We start from the raw sequence: 19,770 nt of genomic DNA, 5'->3' as shown, positions 1-19,770 counted from the left end.
CAGTGGTCTCAACTGCCAATCTGATGGCCTTTTCTCAGTCCCCATCCTTGGTCTGTATGTAGCCTTTGACACTGTCAATCACCATCTTCCTGCATATTTTTTTCTCTGGGGTTTTGTGACATAGCTCTCTCCTGGTTCTCATCCTACCTGCCTGACAACTCCTTCTCAGTCTCCCTTGCTGGATCTTTGTGGAGGTAGCACCCATTTGATCATAAATGTCCCCTCTTTTCTTCTCCCCCTATACAAGGGGTTCTAAACCTAGGTCCATGAACTTTTTAAAAATATTTTTAATAACTACAGTTAAACGTAATTATTTTTCTTTGTAATTCCATATATCTTAATACACTTGAAAATATTCTGAGGAGTCCATAGTTTTCACAAGACTGCCAAAAGGGTCCATGTCACAAAAAAAGATAAGAACTCCTGTTCCATCCTGTGGCACTCAGTGATCACATGAGCTCCCATGAGTTCAACGACTGTCTCTATTCAGATGATTCTCAGATCTATACATCAGCCTCGACCTCTCTCCTATTTTCAGGTCTTAAATCCCCAACGACCTTTTGAAAGTCTCAAATTGAACATGTTCAAAATAGAACTCATTATCTTTCCCCCAAAAAACCTTTCTCCTCTTTGAAACTTTTAATACATCATCCCAGGCACCCAAGCTCAAAACGTTGGTGTTGTCCTTGACAGCTCAGTCACACTCACCCCTCATCATCAATTTGTTACCTAATCTTGTTTCCACCTTCATAACATCTCATCTATACAGGTCCCCTTCCCTCTACTCAGCCAGCCACCACCCTGGTACAGCCTCTCATCACTCCAGGCCTGCATCACTGCAACAGCCTTCTAATTGAATTTCCTGCTTCAGGTTTTTCCCCATTCCAATTCATCCTCCCCTCTGCTGTCAAAGTGATTTTCCTAAGGCACAAGAGCTAGTCATCTCTGTGTGTGTCTCTCTGTCTCTGCCTCTGTCTGTGACACACACACATACACAGAGTCTCTCTCTCTCTCTCTCTCTCTCTCTCTCTCTCTCTCTCTCTCTCTCTCTCTCTCTCTCTCTCTCTCTCTCTCTCTCCCCCCTACCTTCTACCCAATACACTCTGGTTTGTAGGGCATTATCCTTTAAAATGACCCTAAGTTCAGCCATAGCTCAACCTGTCCATGGTTCTACACCAGCTTAGCCCTTCCTCTGCCCTCTGCCTCTTTTCATGGAATTAATTCAGTTTGATTAACAGAATCAAAGATGCAGCTTCTTCCTTTTATGTCTTCAAAAAAACAACTCTCGTCTCCCTCCTCAAGGAAGACTTCAATCTAATTTCAGAGATGTCATAACTGAATCTCAGAGAGGTTGTGACTTGCCCAAGGTCGCACAGCCACTAAGTAGAGACAGAACTTGAACCCAACTCTTCCAACTCCAAATCCAGGCATTTTCACTATATGTCACATGGCTCTAGGACTCTTGTTATCTATACTTCTCATCTGGTACATTACTTTCTAGGAATTAACAATAATAATCATAATGACTCAATTTATAAATGCTTTAAGATTTGCAAAGCACTTTGCCAATATTACCTCGTTTGATCTTCACAACAACTCTAGGAGGTAGGTGCTAGTATTAGCTCCATTTTACAGATGAGCAAACCGACAGGTCACATGACTTACTCAGGGTCACAAAGCTAGGCAATATCTGAGGCAGGATTTGAACCCAGGTCTTCCTGACTTCAGGTCCAATGCTCTATCCACTATGCCTACGTGTCATACCTACTTATCTGCAGGATTCCTTGAAGGCATGGACTGTGAGATATATATATATATATATTTTTTTTTCTTTATATATCCTCATAATGTCTATAGTAGGTATTTAATAAATATTTAATTGATTGAACCATTTTTGGAATGTAGGTAGGACATCTGTCCTGCACCCCTGTGAAGTTGTTGGGGCAGGTTTTAGGATCTGTAGGCTAGGAAGTTGTAAGTTCTAGAAGAGAAATAATTTGTCCCGAGTCACAAGCCAAGAGTAGACGCCAGGTCTTAAGACTGGCTATTCATGGCTATCTTCACAATGCTGTGGTGCCACTCCATTTGTGGCCCATCTTGAGAAGGCAGTATCCCATGACTGGAGAAACACTGGCCTCAGAGCCTGAAACCAGGCTCCCAGCCCCAGTGCTGCCGTACAAAAGCTGTGTGGTTGTGGGGAAGTCATTTATCCTCTCTAGGACTTTTTTCCCCATCTGTAAAGGGAAATGCCTGGACCACTTGGGGGAATTCGCTCTAACATTCTGCTGTCTTGTCTCTCTCCCAATGGGCAGCAGCCCTCAGGACTCTGGGCAGGTTCCAGAGCTCTAGGAAAAGCTGTGTCTGGACAACTGCTCAGTGGCTGAAATCTTAAATTGCTGCCATCTGTAGGCATTTGAGAGCCCATGTAATGGAAGCTGACCATATGGCTGGCTTGGGTCAGACTCTCCTTCTGGGTCCCAAGGAAAGCTCAGGAATAAAAGTCATTACCAGGACAGAACCCGGAAGAGCTGATTCCTGGCTTCCCAGGCACCTATCTACCTCCGGCTCCCTCAGTGGACCAAGCCTTGCTTTTCTCATGTCCCAGGTTTAACTGCAAGAACCTTGGGCTCATGCACACAGAGCCAGAAGACCAGAATTATGATCCTGGCTCATCCCTGACTAGCTTCAAGGCTTCATCTCCATAGGGCTTAATTTCCCAGACCAGGGATAATCATATCTGACCTTTTAGCTTCAAATGGATTTGTAGTAACCACCATAAATATATTCCGAAAAAAGTCATTCATTTCAATTCAACAAATGGTTAGTAAACGCCTGCTGTGTGCAGAATATGGTGCCAGGCAAGATTCAAGGTGCAGTTAAGGCACCATTCCACCCTCATGGAGCTCATAGGCTAGTGAGCGAATAACAAAAACACAGATAACTGCATCATACAATACCATAAGACAAGTGCCCAAAAGCATTGTACAATATTATAAGATGAGTACACAAGAGAGGTCCAAGTAAAATGCTAGGTAGGGTCCTTAGGGAGTTGCTAGGGCTGGGGAAGGGAAGAGATCATTGCTGACTTGGCAGGATAGAATCCTGGAAGGCTTCATGGAGGCAGCAGCATTTTAGTTGAGCCTTAAAGGATTTCCAGAAGGGACAGGGGAAGAGGATATAGGAAAAGGGGCATTGGAGCACTGTGAGTAAAGGGACAGAGGCGGGAAAGTGCTGGACATACACTGGGAAAGGAGAGCAGTCCAGTTTTATTGGATGGAATGCAGGCTACTTGGAAGGGAGTGGTATGAAAAGATTAGACAGGCAGAGTGGCATCAGACTGTGAAAGGGCTTGAATGCCAAGCCAAAGAGTCTGAACTTTAATTAAGAGACAGTAGGGAGCTACTGAAGAATTTTGAGAAGGGTGACCTGATCAGGTCTGTGAATAAGGAAGATTAGTATGGTAGCAGTGGAAAAATAGCTGGAGAGAGGAGAAAAATAAAGGCAAAATGACCTATAAAGTAGCTAAGGTGGTTGGAACACAATGAGGGCCTTCACTAGTCAGTCAACAAACACTTATTAAGCATTCATTATTTGCCAGGCATGGTGCTAAGTACTAGACATATGTCACTAGGTTGGTGACAGTAGGAACAGAAAGGAAGAGGGGAGGTGAAAGAACCAAAAACACCATAAAGGGAAAACCACCACTGGGGTTACCACCATCATTCTAGGGCCTGTGGAGCCCCCACTCACTGAAAATTGCTACTTCCCCATTACTTACATATACTCCAATCTTACCCACATGTATGAGATATGAGGCCTATCTAATTTTCTATGACTATACTGGGGAACACCCCAGAACATCCTGCTTTAGCTATTTACCCGCTGTGGCTGAGAATGGTGATTCGAAATTAAGTCTTATCCCACTGAATGAGATACTGGGCCAGAAGAAGGCAGCCAGATGGCCTTCTGGTGAAAGAAGGCCCCGAGCTGGATTAGTCTAACATGAAAAAAAGCTGGAGTCTGAGTCGGAGAGCCCCTCCCCCAGTCTGGTCCTCAGTTTCTTCTTCTGCAAAATGAGGGATTTGGACCAGAGGACCTCTACGGTCCCATCCAGGTATAACATTCTAACTTTCTGTTTTGTGACTCCAGCCAGTGACTCTCTCTCTTATTACTGACTCGACCTTGGCTTCACACTTCCGGGTGTGAGGTTCCCCTTCTCTGTGAGAGGAGGAGGTGACTGACTGCTTCCTCTCGTCTCCTCCCAGGGGTAGAGTGAGGACACAGACATGGGAGGGAGGCCTGGTTGGTGATCCCTTTGAAGGGGTGGGATTCAGCATTAGCTGTGTGGAAGCTTCTTGCCAACAGCAAGATGTTGCTGTGTTCCTGCTCCAGCAAGGAGCTGGGGAGGAGACAGGTTGTTCTGACAGGGCTATTTATAGCAGGTGCTACAGCCTCTCCAATGTGTGGGGGCTCTGCCACCCCTGCCACAGAGGAACACAGGAAGTGTGCCCCCCCATCCCGGGGGACCCCATCTCCCAGGATTGGAGGTAGGAGTTGATGAAGGAGAGGAATCCTTTAGAAACTCAGCTCTTCTCATTCCATAGGGAGGAAAACAGTCAAGGAAAAGCAAATCTGCATGACGTAAGGAAGAGAATCTTTTAAAAATCCCCTTTGGATGCAAAGCTCAGTAAGAAGTGAGTTCTGGAAAATGCCATTTTAAAATAATACATTTTTGTAGCATTCCTATAAGGGCAGCTGTCCCACCAGATTCCTCCCCCTCACCCCCAGCCTCCAAGCCCCATGCACCTCTCCCTGAGCCTAGCCCATCTCTCCAGCCATAGTGACATCCCACCCACCCCACCCCCTGATCCCAGCTCTACTAGAGTGATTTCTCAGTCATCTCCAGGCCCTACCACGTGGAGCTCCAGGCTGAAAGGGAATCAGCTGGTGGAGAAAGTGTCTATGCCTGATATCAAAGCTCATTATAATTCAGCCCAAACCCTCCAAAAGCAGCAATTCTCCAGAGAGCAGGAAGAAAGAGGTGTTAAAATATCACTGACATTTTCCACCTCCAAAGCATTTATTAATCACCTCTCTGTGCTGTATGTTCTTGGAGTCAGGAGGCATCTGCTAGGGTGGAGTCCTGAGTTTGACACTTGAAAATTGCGTGGCCCTGGGCAAGTCATTCCAGGCTCCATTTCCTATATGTAAATTGGTGATAATCCATCAAAAGAAATTTATTTAGTACCTAATATGTGCCAGGCGCTGCATTAGGCACTGTAGATGTAAGGCCATAAGACCTGCCCTACCTACCTCTTCTAGGAGGAAAGTGTTTTGCAAAATTTAAAACACTGTATAAATATGAGCTATTATTTTACTGAGTTAAGCTGGCATGGACCTGGTCCTTTATAGGGTCAGATTTTAAGACTGGCAAGACACAAGAATTATTATACCCATTTTTCAGGTAAGGATACTGAGGCTCAGAGAGACGAAGTGCTTTGCCCAGTCGCAGAGTCACAGAATTTGAGACTTGGAAGGGACCTCTGGTACAACTCATACAGGAAAGGAATCTTTGCTATAATGTATCTGACAGGTGGTTGTCTATCTTCTGCCTGGATTCCCCCAAAGTGGGGAAACTCACCACCACTTGAAGAAGCCTAGTCTGCTCTAAAGATTGTTGCTGTTGTTCAGTCATGTCTGACTCTTCGTGACCCCATTTGGGGTTTTCTTGGCAAAGATACTGGAGCGGTTTGCTATTTCTTTCTTCAGCTCATTTTACAGATGAAGAAACTGAGGCAGACAGGATTAAGTGACTTGCCTGGGGTCACACAGCTAGGAAGTATCTGAGGCTGGATTTGCACTCAGGAAGAGGAGTCTTCCTGATTTCAGGCCTGGCACTTGATCCACCATGCCACCAACCTCTCTAAGGATTAAAAAGCCTAAAATGGCCTCCTGAATACCTCCTCAACCTCACCATTCTGGGTTTTGCCCTCAGGGGCCAAGCTGGAAAAAAAATCTAGTCCCTCCTTTATGTGAAAACCCTTCAAGTCCTGAAGACAGTTACCACGTCCTTCCTGGATCTCCTCTTCTCCAGATTAAATGTGCCCAGTTTCTTTAACCCACCTTCACATGTCATAGACTCAAGGCCCTTCCCCATATAGACTGCCCTCCTCTGTATACTCTGTAGCTTATCAATGTTCTTCTTAAACTGGGTGCCCAGAACTGAACACAATATTGCAGATGGGGTCTGATGAGGACAGAGTAGAGGGGGATCCCTCTTTTCCTGGAAGTTAGGCCTCTCTGAATGCAGCCCAAGGCCATCAGGAGATTTTTGGGTTGCCCCATCACACAGCTAGAAAAAGATCACCCAGATCCTCGGACTCCAAATCTAGCATGTTCATTTCCAGGTCCTGCTCCCTTGAAGACCAGACAACTAGTGGCAAAGGGCATAGGGACTGAACTAACACTGAACCAACACACAAAGTATGGAGAAAAGAACTTTGATTTTTGCCAAGCAGAGAGAGGTCAAGGGAATTGGGGGGAGAGGGTACAAGGAGGTGCAAGGGCGTGGGGGGAGGGAAGGATTCCCCCTAATTGTTATGATCACTTCCCAGATATGAGACCTTAGAATTCAGTTTAAACACAGGCTCTTGGCAAGGTGAATTATTGATAGGGAGGCCCCAGAGATGAGACTGAGATCTTTGTTGTTGTTGTTAACTATAATCCGGACAAAAATCTTGAATTAATGATGAGCCTGCCACACACCTGTGAAATTTAACAGCTCAATCTCTCCCAACAAATGGTCCCTTTTCAGACAGCCTCTCCCAGAGTTTGGCTCAGAGCCCTCCTCTCCTGATTAAAAAAAAAAAAAGCCAAGCAAACAACTCTGCCACCACTACAGCCAAGATACGTTACAGATAACGAGACAAGACTGCAACCATTTTGTGGGGGGTAGGAGACATGTTGGTTGTGTTTGAGAAGCAGCCAGGGGAACACCCCCAATTCCAAAGTTTCATGTAAGCCATGGTAGGGGCCCAAAGCAATCCAGGAAGTTAAAACTATGAAGTGTGGGAAAATTATTAGCTCAGAGGCATTCAAGTCACTGCTCCTCTTTAAATACCCTTGACTTCTGCAGAGTTGGAGAGCTCTGTTTTAAGATGGTTTCTGAGCAAAGCTCTATGGGGACTGAAATGCGGAAGTCTCCACCTTTGTCCTGCTAAGAGCTGGAGAGGCATCCACCTTCCAGTTAATCCTTCTGGGGCATGGATTTAGCTCATAATGGCAGAGGGTGCTGCCAACTTTTACCCTTTTACATTCACAAGTGACACTGGGCTACCGGGCCACCAGGAGATCACACCATCATCACGGTTGGGGAAGACCACCCAACCTAGAGCTAGAGGATCGTTCTGATAAGATTAAGATGGGAGAAACCAATTTGCCCAAAGGTGCCAGGCCATCCGCTATCCCCTATCCAGCCTGGCATCTTCAGAGGAGGCAGCCTTACTTATCCCAAAGGCAAAAAAAAAAATGCCTGCCCACTCATGCACTGAGAAACAGACAGACATCCAGACATGCAGCTTCTTCCTGAGGGTGAGGCATCCATCCTGTCATGGTCTAGGGAGTTGGAGGAGCCCTTAGCGCTCATTTTCGAACACAAGGGTTATCCCCCCCCCCCCCCGCCCCCAAATAAAGGTAGCTCCCTCCCTCTTTGGGTTTTCCTTTTTACCTTGGAGGGGGACTTGCTCTGTGCATTCCTGAAAAAGGAAGTCTTGGCAGTAAAGAAGCAGTCCTCCAGATCTTCATCCAGGCTGCAGTACCCACTGCTCATGGTGCTGTCCACGGTCATCGACCGCGGGCACCCGGGACGGGGGGCGGCTCTTTAGCTCATGGGCACGAGGCAGCCCGGGGGCAGCGTGCGCGGGGGTGAGACCCCCGGAGCTCCGAATGCAGCAGGGAGAGAGGATTTCTCAATTCAGTTCCTGTTCAGCCAGTGACCAAGCAGGATCCTGTGTGCTTAGCTCCCCCGTGCTCCTGCCTCCAACACCTTCTCGCCTCCAATTCCTCTGCTTCTGCGGCTCTTTTCTGGCCCCCTCCTTCCTTTACTTTAAAGAAAGACCGCTGACTCCTCGGCAGGCTAACCTTCTCCCTTCCCCGCCCACAGCCCTCCTTTCCCCAATAGGCGCAGCTACAAAACACCGGTGTCAGACCTGGGTGAGTTTCTTTGCCTCTCTCAAACTCACTCACCATCTGTGGTTTAATCTCCTAGCTGTCGCAGCAGGGCTGAGCATGCAAAGCTCACCATCTCACCACTGGCCCCTGCCCCCCCTCCCCTTTCCTGCCATTCTCAAGAGTTTGCAGTAGGGGTTCAGAAGCCACTTCCTCTTGCAAGATTTCTCTTCAGGCTTCCTTCGAGCTGTCATAAGTCCTGGGGGTGCAGGCTAAGCTGGGGGGCTGCCAGCCAACCTCTCGGGGGCCCAGGTAAGGATGGGTGATGGTAGCCCTCAAGCCTGATTGGGGGGCTGAGAGCAAGCCATTCGCTCTCTAGACCCCAAGAAACACGGCCCACTCTTCATCAACCATGGATGATTAGGTGATATGGATAAAAACGTGCAAAATTTCCTTCCTTCTTCTCTCTCTCTCCTACACTCAGTGGCAGACCTTCTGGTTTTCTGCTTCTGGAATAAGGAAGCTGGGTCAATCGACACGAACTAAAAAATGAAAGACCTCAATAAATGCCAGTCGTTCAAGAAATAGCATTTTACTTGAGGAGTTGCTAGAAGAGTCTTGCAAAGTCCTTGTGAACATATGCTTGGTGTATGCAAAAAAAAAAAAAACTGTCTCTCTCATACACCTGACCTGGGGTCTTTAGGAATTGCAGAGGGGGGATTAATTTTTAGAGATTCTCGATACTGTACAGAACTTATTTACATATTCTTAGATGACTAAGAGAAGTTTCTATTAGACTCTTTGCCCAATCCCAACATCGGGGACAGTTCATTTGCAAATCCCCATTTGACTGGCTAGAATAATGCTTGTGAATCTGTTAGCCTGTCTTATAAAGATGTGCAGAGGTCCTTCTGGTCCTTCTGGAAAATATGTCATAAGGTAAGGCTGGTCATCTCCCCTTCAACCTCTGGTCCCCATGATAATAGACTTAAAGCTAGGAGAGATCTCAGAACCATCTACTCAAAACTCCATCACTGTACATAAGTGAAACTAAGGCCCAGCATGATTAAAAGACTGACCTGAGGTCATACAAGGGGGAAAGAGGTGGGGCTTGAACCCACAACCTCTGACTCTGGAGCCAATGTTCTTTTGACTATGCCATGCTGCCTCCTATGGGCTAGTGCTGGAACACATTTGTCTGTTTTCTCAGCATTATACAGGTACCATACCAGCCTTAAAGATAATGGGGCTTACCAAAGGGTATAAAAATGAGCATACCCTTTGACCCAGCAATAGCCCGTCTGGGGCTGTATCCCAAAGAGATCACACAAATGGGAAAAGGACCTGCATGTTCAAAAATATTTATAGTAGCTCTTTTTGTGGTGGCAAAGAACTGGAAATTGAGGGGATGCCCATCAACTGGGGAATGGCTGAACAAGTTGTGGTATATGAATGTAATGGAATACTACTGTGCTATAAGAAATGATGAGCAGGCAGACTTCAGAAAAACATGGGAAGATTTATAAGAACTGATGCTGAGTGAAGTGAGCAGAACCAGTAGAACAATTGTACACAGTAATAGCCGCAGTGTGGGATGACTGATTTTGATAGACTTAACTCTTCTCAGCAATGCAAGGACCTAAAAGAATTCCAAAAGACTCACGATGGAAAATGCCATCCACATCCAGAGAAAGAACTATGAAATCCGAATGCAGAGTGAAGCAGACTATTTTCTCTTTTTGTTTTGTTTTCTTCTTTCTCATGATTCCTTCCAACCATTCGAATTCTTCTATACAATATGATTAATGTGAAAATATGTTTAATAAGAATGTACAGGCAGAGCCTATATCAGATTGCATGCCATCTTGGGGAGGGGAGGAAGGGGGAGAAAATTTAAAACTTATGTAAGTGAATATTGAAATCAAAAAATAAACTTTAAAAAAATAATGGGGCTTAGAGCCCAAGGGAAATGCAGCAATGCCTTTAGATACCCAGAACTAGTGGTGGCACAGGATATGCCCAGTCTTCCAGCCCTAACTGTACCTGTAAGATCACAAAGGATCTTGTGTATGCTTTGACTTAATCGAGGCTCCTTCAGTACTGAATACCTGCTACCCCAAGTCCTGAACCATTCCACAAACTCCCCAAAGCCTCCTCCTTCAGCAGAGCCTGGTTCTTTCTGCCATTTAGATATTCAGACTGGTTCCTCAATGGAAACTTGATGGAAGAGAAGACTCTGCCTGTTCTCTACTAAGCTGCTAACTCAGTTTCAAGTCCTGCATATTGTTGAGAAGACCTTCCCCTCTTTAGCTAATGCTAATAATAATCCAGAAAGATTATAGAATTTGTTCATGGTAACAAAAATGTCCAGTTCTGGATGAGAACCGAAGTCTCCTGACTTCAACTGCTGTATATTTGTTTCCCTTTACACCACACTGACTCTCTGAATTTGTTGTTGCCAGGGGGGTTCAGATGGCAGTTTGAACTGGCTCCCTCTTTTCCACACAAACCTTTTCCCAGAGCCTAGGAGTGCCTGGCAGGCACAAACACATGATAACTAAAACCCTGCACCCCTACAGGCCTCCTTGGCTCAGACAGAAAAGTCAATATCAGTAGCTGCCTCAGCCTCTGGTCACAAGAGAACAAATGGCTGTAGGTGGTAGAGGTCAGTGGAGGGAACAGATGCAATAAGAAGGGAAGGAAAAGGTCCCCAATTTGAATGGAGCCAACTTTTCTCCATGTGGGTGATTTGGGAGAAGCTTTTAGGGGGTGCACCCCTACCCCACCCAATACTCCCCAGAAAGATTATCTGGGTTAGGCTGGTATGAGGCTTTATCAGCCCTTTCCCTCATCCAATGCACATCCCAAATCAAGTGTCATGATGATGAATGATGATCTGCCTCCAGCTTTGTCCTGACAAAGTCTAGGGGATGTTTGCTTTTCACTGTACCATCTAGGTAGGCGGCAATCTTGGATATGTTTTCAGAAATGAGCTGCCAACTGTACCCAGAAATACTTCATATTCTTAGAATGGCTCAGGGCTCCCAGAAAAGGTCCTGCTGAGAGGCTCATTTGAAATGTGCACTTTTAAAAGACTATTTAGAATAATCCCTTTAAACACTATATCCAAGATACTCCTTTTCCAGGAAACAGAGGGGAGATTCATACTGTGAGTGACGTCTTAGATGCCTGGCCAGATTGGAAAGAATTCTTAAGTGATGGTGTTTTTATAGGATGCCACGTGTCATTCCAAACATGCTTATCAATACCATTTTTGGTATGAAGCTTCATGCTTTCCAAAACACTTTCACCTTCATTGACATTTATTTCACTCAGTCAATAAGCATTTATTAAATTAAATGCCTACAGGTGCAGTGAACAGAATACCAGCCCTGGAGTCAAGAGGACCTGAGTTCAAATCCAGCCTCAGACACTTGACACACTTACTAGCTGTGTGACCTTGGGCAAGTCACTTAACCCCAATTGCCCTGCCTTCCCCCCGCAAAAAAAAATTAAATGCCTACTATGTACCAAGGCAGTTAGGTGGTGTATCCATCAGCTAGGTTTTGTTTATCATGTGTTTGTGTCTCTTAGGCTTCTGGGAAAAGGTTTATGTGGAGAAGAGGGAGCCAGTTCAAACTACCATCTGAACCCCCTGGCAACAACAAATTCAGTGGATAGGGCACTGGGCTTGGAATCAGGAAAATTCATTTTCCTGAGTTCAAATCCGGCCTCAGACACTTACTAGCTGTGTGACCCTGGGCAAGTCACTTAACTCTGTTTACCTCAGTTTCCCCATCTGTAAAATGAACTGGAGAAGGAAATAGGAAACCACTCCAGCATTTTTGCCAAGAAACCCCAAAGTGGGGACATGGAAAGTCAGACACAACTAAAAACAACTGGACAAAAACAACAACCATGTGCCAGGCTCTGGGGAATACGCAGCCCACTTGGTGATGAACCTTTCTTTACTTCTCCAGGCAGTTGTACCAGGCCCAGGACTAGAATTCCTTCCATGTGGGCAGAATCTACCAGAATACCTCCATTGAAAGACAGCACAGTAGACAAAGTACCGAGTCTGGTGTCAGGAAAACCTAAGTTCACTCACTTCTGTCTGCCTCAGTTTTCTCAACTGTAGAATAAGGATTGTGATGATCAAATGGGATGATATTTGTAAAGTACGTAGCATAGGGTCAGGCATACAGTACATGCTTGATGAACTCTTTAGGTTGTCACAATGAGCTGTGAGTGAGGGTAACTGAGCCCCAGAAGGGACCTGCTCAAAGCTGCCCAGCTAATTAATGATAGAACCAGGACTAGAGCTGAATTCTATTTTTCCGACTCCTACTTTTCTAGTTCAGAGTCCAAATGAGTCCAGTCTCTGTAGTGAGACAGAAGCCAGGCTATGTTACCAGGGTCCCTAGACCTAGAGGAAACCTTTGTTGTTTTTGAGTTGTTTTTCAGTCGTGTCCAGCTCTTCCTGACCCCATTTTGGGGTTTTCTTGGCAAAGATACTAGAATGATTTGCCATTTCCTTCTCTGGCTCATTTTACAGATGAGTAAACTGAGGCAAACAGGGTTAAGTGACTTGCCCAGGGTCACACAGCTAGTATCTAAGGCTAGATTCGAATTCGTGACAATGAGCATTCCTGACTCCAGGCCCAGTGCTCTATCCACTGAGCCACTTTATGTAAAGTGCTTTGCAAACCTTGCAAATATTATTATCATTTTGGAAGGTTCTATCACGCTCAAGGTTTTGAGTACACTCCTAGAGATAGATCGTGTTTATATTCTGGGAAGGAGAATAACTTCTCTCCCTCACTACCCATAGTCAGTTGCCCAGTCTTTGTTCCTTCTACTTTCACAGTATCCCTTGTATCTTCCCCTTCCCTCCACTCACACAGCGACCACCCTCATTCAGGCCTTCATCACTTCTCCCTTGGGCTACTGCAATAGCTTTCTAAGTGATTTGCCTGCCTCGAGTCTCCCCACTTCCAAACCTCTTCCTTGGCTACATCACACTCGGTGACCGCCTTGTGCCTCCAAGATAAAACACAAATTCTTTTGTCTGGCATTTAAAGTCTTGCAATCTGGCTTCAGTCTTACTTTCTACGCTCATTGCCCCTTGTGGTCTGTCATACCCTCCAACCAAACCCGCTTCATTGCTGTTCTTCATAGATAACATTCCATCTCAGGGCTCTCTCTGCACAAGCTGTCCCCCAGGCTTGAAACGCCTTCCCTCCTCACCTCTGCCTCTTGCATTTCCCAGCATCCTTCAAAACTGAGCTCAAGCACCACCTCCTTCCTAGGCTTTTCTTATTCCCTTTCCCCCAGTGGTTATCCCCTTACTCCAAACTTTTCACACTTATTAGAACATTTTTTGCATTTACTTATATAGTCGTATGTGTCCTCCAAATGAAATGTGGAATTACTAGATCAGAGGGATGTGTCATAGATGTGATTTCCTTAGTTTTCAGTCAATCATTTGACAATATATTTCATGTTATTCTTGTGGAAAAGACAAAGAAATGTGGCCATCATGAGAATACAGTTAGATGGAGTTGGACAAAGGCTGAATAGTCGAGGAGTGATTGTTATTAGTTGAATGTCCGTTTGGCAGCAGATTTCTAACAGAGTACCCGAGGAACCCATGCTTGGCCCTGGGGACTGGCTAACATCTTTATCGGTAGCTTGGCTAAAGGCAGAGAGAGCATGTTCAAATCTGCAAATAACACAAAATTGGGAGAGGTAGCCAATGCCTTACAAGACAAAGTCAGGATCAGAAAAATCTTGACAGGCTGAAGCGTTCTTTCCATTTTGAAATGGAAATTGAATAGGTATCCATGTCAAGTCTTACAGTTGGGTTAAAAAACCATCCATCCTAGAATTATAGGATGGGGGAGGCAGGTTTAGACAGATCTGAAAGAGATCCTGTGGTTCTGATGGACCGTAATATCAGTAGGAGTCAGCAGTGTGATGTAGTAGCCAGAAGAGTTGGCTTAATATTGGGTTACTTTAAGAAAGGTAGAATTTCTAGGATAACTTCCTTTTATGTGTTTTCTTCCCCATTTGAATGTAAGCTTCTTAAGGGCAGAGACTATCTTTCCTTTTGTTTGTATTTATATTCCCAGTACTAGGGGGCACTTAGGTGGCTCAGTGGATAGAGTGCTGGACCTGGAGTCAGAAGGACTCACCTTTGTGAGTTCAAACCTGACCTCAGACACTTGCTAGTTGTGTGACCCTGGGCAAGTCATTTAACCCTGTTTGCCTCAGTTCCTCATCTGTAAAATGAACAACACAGTGCCTGGCACATAGTGAGTGCTTAATAAATGTTTGTGGACCTCCTGACTAAAGAGGTGAGAGTCCTTCCGTACTCTACCCTGAACAGATCACTTCTAGAACAAAGTATTCAATTCCAGGCCCCAAAGTTTAAGGAGAACATTGATAGGCTGGTTGTAGGGGTGGGAAGGGAAAGGAAAATCCAGAGGAGGTCAACCAGGATACTCCATGTTGTGTCACAGTAAGCTGAAGCTCTGGGGGATGCTTAGGCTGAAGAAAATTCAGGGGAGACATAATTCTGTATTCAGGTATTCAAAGGGTGGTCATGTTGTGATCAGAGCAGTATCTACTAGGGTCTTTGCCAAATAAATTGGGTTAGTTTCTCCTAAGTCCTTTTCCCCCACCTCTTACCCCTTCACCCTCCACATAGTCATACTCAAAAATTGGCTCAAGGGACTAAGGCTTGACCCATGGCTATAGTTTTCTGGTGGCCTAAATACCAAAGGTAGGGCATGAGGAGTCAGGATATCCTCCCTTGGCACCAGCATGCCAAACACAGAGGCAGGTAAGCTGTACCCAACTGAATCAATGCTGTGTCCTTTCTAAATATACTTTCCATGTTGTGATTAAGAAGACCTCTTTTTGTTAACAGGTAGATGGTCTGTGGATGTCTCACATTATGCCACTTCCAAATCTGAACCACTGGACTGGCTGCCCACGTGTAGGACTGGATTGGTCATGTTTGGCCCCAGAGGGTAAAACCAGGTGGAAGTGATGAAGAAGTTAATTGCAGTGTCATGTCAGGGAAAACCTCAATACTTAGAGCTGCTCAAACGTGCCTTAGGAAGCAATGGGTTTCCCCTAGATGGAGGTCCTCAGGCAGAGGCTGGGTGACTACTTGTTGGGTATGTTATATCAGGGATCAGTTTCATGAGATGGTTTCTGAGATCCTATTCAATTTTAAAATTCTGTGAGTCTTTGAATGGAAACTCCTTGAGGGCAAAGATTGTTTCACTCTTGCCATTCATCCCTAGCACTTAGCACAGTGTCTGGTACGTGATTAGAGTTTAATAAATGCTTTTTGATTGAAGGTAATAATTTCTTTAGCCATGAAAGGCCATGAAACCAAAAAAATACAAAATGGTTCTCAATCTGGGTTACCCTCCCCTCTTTGCTTCTGCAGCGATGGTGGGATAGGGTAAAAAAGGAGCAAGAGGTGGTGCTAAGAACCATGATTTCTAAGACTGTCTATAGACATAAGCTTAGCTGTTCACAAGTCAAATGGGAAAGCCTATTCCAGTGACTAAGGAGACAGAGCTCCAGAGCAAGGGAATCATATTAATATTTACATTCTCACTCTAAATAAAGCCAGAAGACAAAAGGAAATTTCATCTAAGTGGAAGGATGGCTTTACGAGTTCTTCACAGAGAGACAAATAAAGGAATGGGCAGAATTGGTTTTATTGTGTATTTAAAAGCAAGAAGAAACATAATTTCATGGGATACTTGGTGGCTTTGTGTTACAGTGCTTATAATGGGCATTTGGCAAAGACCACCATGAAGGGTGACTACAGTGTAAGTGCTAACATTTTAGCATAGGACAAAGAGGAAGAGAAGTCCTGTGAAGAATAAGACCCTTCAAATTAATCAACATATATTTTAATACTCAGAAATTTCAATGCGAAGATGGTCACAGGGCAAGACAGATGTTAAAAATATGGCTCAGGAGTAAACAAAGAAGACCAAAGGCTTCTAGACGATTCAGATGCCTCCTGCCTATATGTCAAGAATATCTGTCTTCCCCAAGAAGAGAGATGGGAGGCGCTCAACCTGGCAAGTTTGGAATGACACCACAGAAACCAAAACCGATGGTGTCCTGGCAGTAAGTCAATCACTGGTTACTGAAGTGGGAGTCATTTTCTAATCAATTGTCTATTATTAGCCCATCAACTTATTGGAGAGAGATGAAAATAAACGTCAAATGAAAAAAATGAAAAGATATAGCATGCATTTAAAATAACTTCAACTTGACTAAACAAGTTATAGCTGACCAATGGGAAATGGAGAAAAATACAGACCATCATGGCCTACAGAAGTTCAACCTAGACAAAAATCAGTCTGAATGCAATGAAAGGACCATTAGCATCTAAAAACTATCTCAGCCAGCAAATAACAGGTCTCCTTATCACTCAGAGAGGCATAGCAGCCAGGGGTAATGCTATTTTAAAAGCTTTTCTGGGGTAAAATCTTATGGAAAAAGATGTTGGAACATCATGAGAAAAAAGAAAGAACAAGAGAAAATTATTGGCAACATTACTTCATAAAACAAGAAACAGTGGAGAGAAAATAAGTTTATAGAAATCTTGGCAAAGGATCCAATTAAACCATATCATCCCCAAAGCATCTGAGAACAAAACTGGGAAAATAAACAACTTAATAGATAACATGTCATGATCTCCCTTTGGACTCTGGCACCACAGCACCCAACATGCTTCACGAAGAAGTAGAAAAGGCACCAAACAAAACAAAGATGAAAATGTGCAGCTGGGCTAGACCAAGGAGGCAGAGAATAGGACAGTGGAGACAACAATTTTGAGAGCTTTTGAAAGGATGTTTTCTCAAGACAGCTGAAAGAAGGGAGGAGACCAAACACGTAGAAAAAAATTACAAATATAATTACCCCCAAATATAATCAAGATAGTATCAATTACAACTGGTCTTTATGCCTACTTTCCCATTTCTACAGTCTTTATGAGAATAATTTAACTCTGTAGGGCAGCTAGGTGGTGCAGTAGATAGAGCGCCAGGAAAATTCATCTTCATGAGTTCAAATCTGGCCTTAGACACTTACTAGTTGTGTGACCCTGCGCAAGTCACTTAAACCTATTTGCCTCAGTTCCTCATCTGTAAAATGAGCTGGAGAAGGAAATGGCAAACCACTTCAGTATCTCTGCCAAGAAAATGCCAAATGGGGTCATGAAGAGTCAAACACAACTGAATAACAACCAAAAAGCCCTTTCTAGCTTTAACATTCTCTGAGCTTATGAATCATTCATCCTCTAATCAAAATAATGATTCCTTGCATTTTCACAGAATTTCCAACATTTTGGAATTAAGTCTAGGACTTAGGGTTAAAAAGCTGGGTTCAAATCTTGACTCTGACACCTCCTAATCATGGAAATTCACAGAACCTCCTCAGAACTTGCTTCCTCATTTGTAAATGATGATGCTAATACTTACACTACTTCCCTCCCTTAGCCATTCAGTCACCCGACATTTATTAAGAGCCCGCTACTCAACAACATATCAAGAGTAACTCAGATGAAGGTATGAGAAGGAAACAGGAAGGCTGTTCAAACAATATTTTTATAGCCCCACAATTCACAGATGACATTTTTACAATCATTCAATTGACCGGTAGAGAGAACAAAGGATTCCACTGTATTGTTTTTTTTATTATTATTATTATTATTTTTAAAAACCACATTTGATCCAGGAGAGCAAATGCTGCCTCAGAGACTCTCCTGCAACAAAATATCTCACGTGCCCATGGGAAAATTAGACAAGATGGCTTGAAAGATTGAAGCAGAGATACCCGGCTCCACAGCCCTCTGATTATTAATCTCAACCAAGGCATATAAAATAGAGGCATATGTTCACCAGAGGTATTTATTACTATCACAGCTCTAATAGGATTCTGGCACCTGAGCAATGAGTAGAGAGGGGGAGGGGTGGTTTAGACTTATGCTGATAAAGTACCATTTAAAGTACTTTATTGTAAAGAATGCCAATGGAGAGGAGAGGGAATTGGTATCTCAGCCGTGATGACCCCTCTTGTTCATGATTTAGGAAGCCTGGAGACAGAAGTCATAGGACTTGTGGGGCTTGAGCAATTGGGAGGCCATGATGTCCAAAGGGGTAAGGATCCATAGAGAGAAGACAACTATGAACCAGGCATTGAACTTGTTGGACAGAAGAAAGAATTGCTTGGTGGCCTGTAGGTGACAGCAACAAAGTTCTGGACAGGGTGGTGTGAACTGCCGAGGAGAAAGAGGTGTCATCTCAGTTAATGATGGTGTCAAAAAGAGGGTCTGAAAGTGGCGGTGGGGAGCAAGAACTGGGCCAACTCATCCTCTTGGCTTGGTTCTGTATGTCAGGGGGATGTGAGAGAAAGAGCAGCCGGTCTCAGAAGATGGGGGAAGTGGGGGCGGAAATGTGGTGTCGCCAGAAGAAAGTTAGTTTTGGTGAACACCAGGAGAGGAAGGGAATATGAAAAAAAAGAACTAAGATGACGGGGTGTTTAACACTAGAGCAGTGTTCCAGAGATTATCATGGAAAGGGGACTAGAGAGGGCTAGAACCGAGTTAACGATGGGAAGAGGGGAGGGAAGGGAATAAACATTTATATTGCACCTACTATGTGCCAGGCACTTACTAAGACTCATTTGATCCTTACAATCACCCTTTGAGGTAGGTGTTGTTATTATCCTCGTCTTACAGTTGAGGAAACCGAGGCAAACAGTATCTGAGGCTGCATTTAATTTGAACTCATGTCCTTCTGACTCCAGGGCCAGTGCTCTATCCACTGTGCCACCTAGCTACTCTGAACTCATTACTTTTTAAAGCAGCCCGTTTCTACCTTTGGACGAGATGTTTTTCCTGACCTTAAGTCTAAATTGTCCTCTTTACGACGTCAACCTATTACTTCTTGTTATACCCTCTGAGGTTAAAGAAAGTGGTTCTGGTCCTTCCACCACATGATAGCCCTTCAAAGATGTAAAGTCATCAGGTTCCTCCTGAAGCTCCTCTCTTCCAGGCTAAACATGCCTACTTTCTCCTATGAAGGAGGAATCCTCCTATGACATAAGCTCAAGACTCTTCACTAGGCTGGTTGCCCTTCTCTGGACCCTCTCCAGTTTATCAATGTTCTTCTTAAACTCTGTTGTCCATAGCTTACCACAGTACTCCAGGTGAAGTCTGAAAAGAGCAAAGTACAACTGGACAATTGCCTCCCTATTACAGGAAGGTGCACCCCTCCTAATGTAGCCCAAGGTCACATTAGCTTTTTTAGCCACCACATCATACCCATGACTCACACTGATACTGAGTTTGCCGCCCACTAAAGCACCAGATCATTTTCAGAACACTTGCTAACTATCCACGCTGCCCCCAATTTATCATGGAGTTGATTTTTTTGTGCCTAAGTGAAACACTTTACACTTATCCCTACTGAACTTCATCTTTTCAGATTTAGCACAATGAACTAACCTATTAAGATCCTTTTGGATCCTATCATTAAATGTGTTAGCTATCCCATCAGCTTTGGG

The 19,770-nt window shown here is 44.4% G+C and overlaps 1 protein-coding gene across 3 annotated transcripts in view; it reads right to left on the bottom strand.

Annotated features, from left to right (window-relative positions):
- The window catches only part of RASSF5 (Ras association domain family member 5), a 112,762-nt gene that overhangs the window by 36,577 nt on the left and 56,415 nt on the right, over nucleotides 1-19,770 (bottom strand). Inside the window, exon 1 of one of the 3 annotated variants that reach the window (XM_036753240.1) lies at nucleotides 7,727-8,097. The exons of the other annotated variants lie outside the window; for them this stretch is intronic. Within the exon in view, the coding sequence (XP_036609135.1) occupies nucleotides 7,727-7,846 (120 nt within the window). The 5' untranslated portion in view covers nucleotides 7,847-8,097. Of the gene's footprint in view, nucleotides 1-7,726; nucleotides 8,098-19,770 lie in introns of those variants that run through there. 3 annotated transcript variants of the gene reach the window in all.

Source organism: Trichosurus vulpecula, chromosome 4 (assembly GCF_011100635.1).
Source record: "Trichosurus vulpecula isolate mTriVul1 chromosome 4, mTriVul1.pri, whole genome shotgun sequence".
NCBI classification, from domain to species: domain Eukaryota; kingdom Metazoa; phylum Chordata; class Mammalia; order Diprotodontia; family Phalangeridae; genus Trichosurus; species Trichosurus vulpecula.
This window is presented reverse-complemented; position numbering and strand designations above follow the sequence as displayed.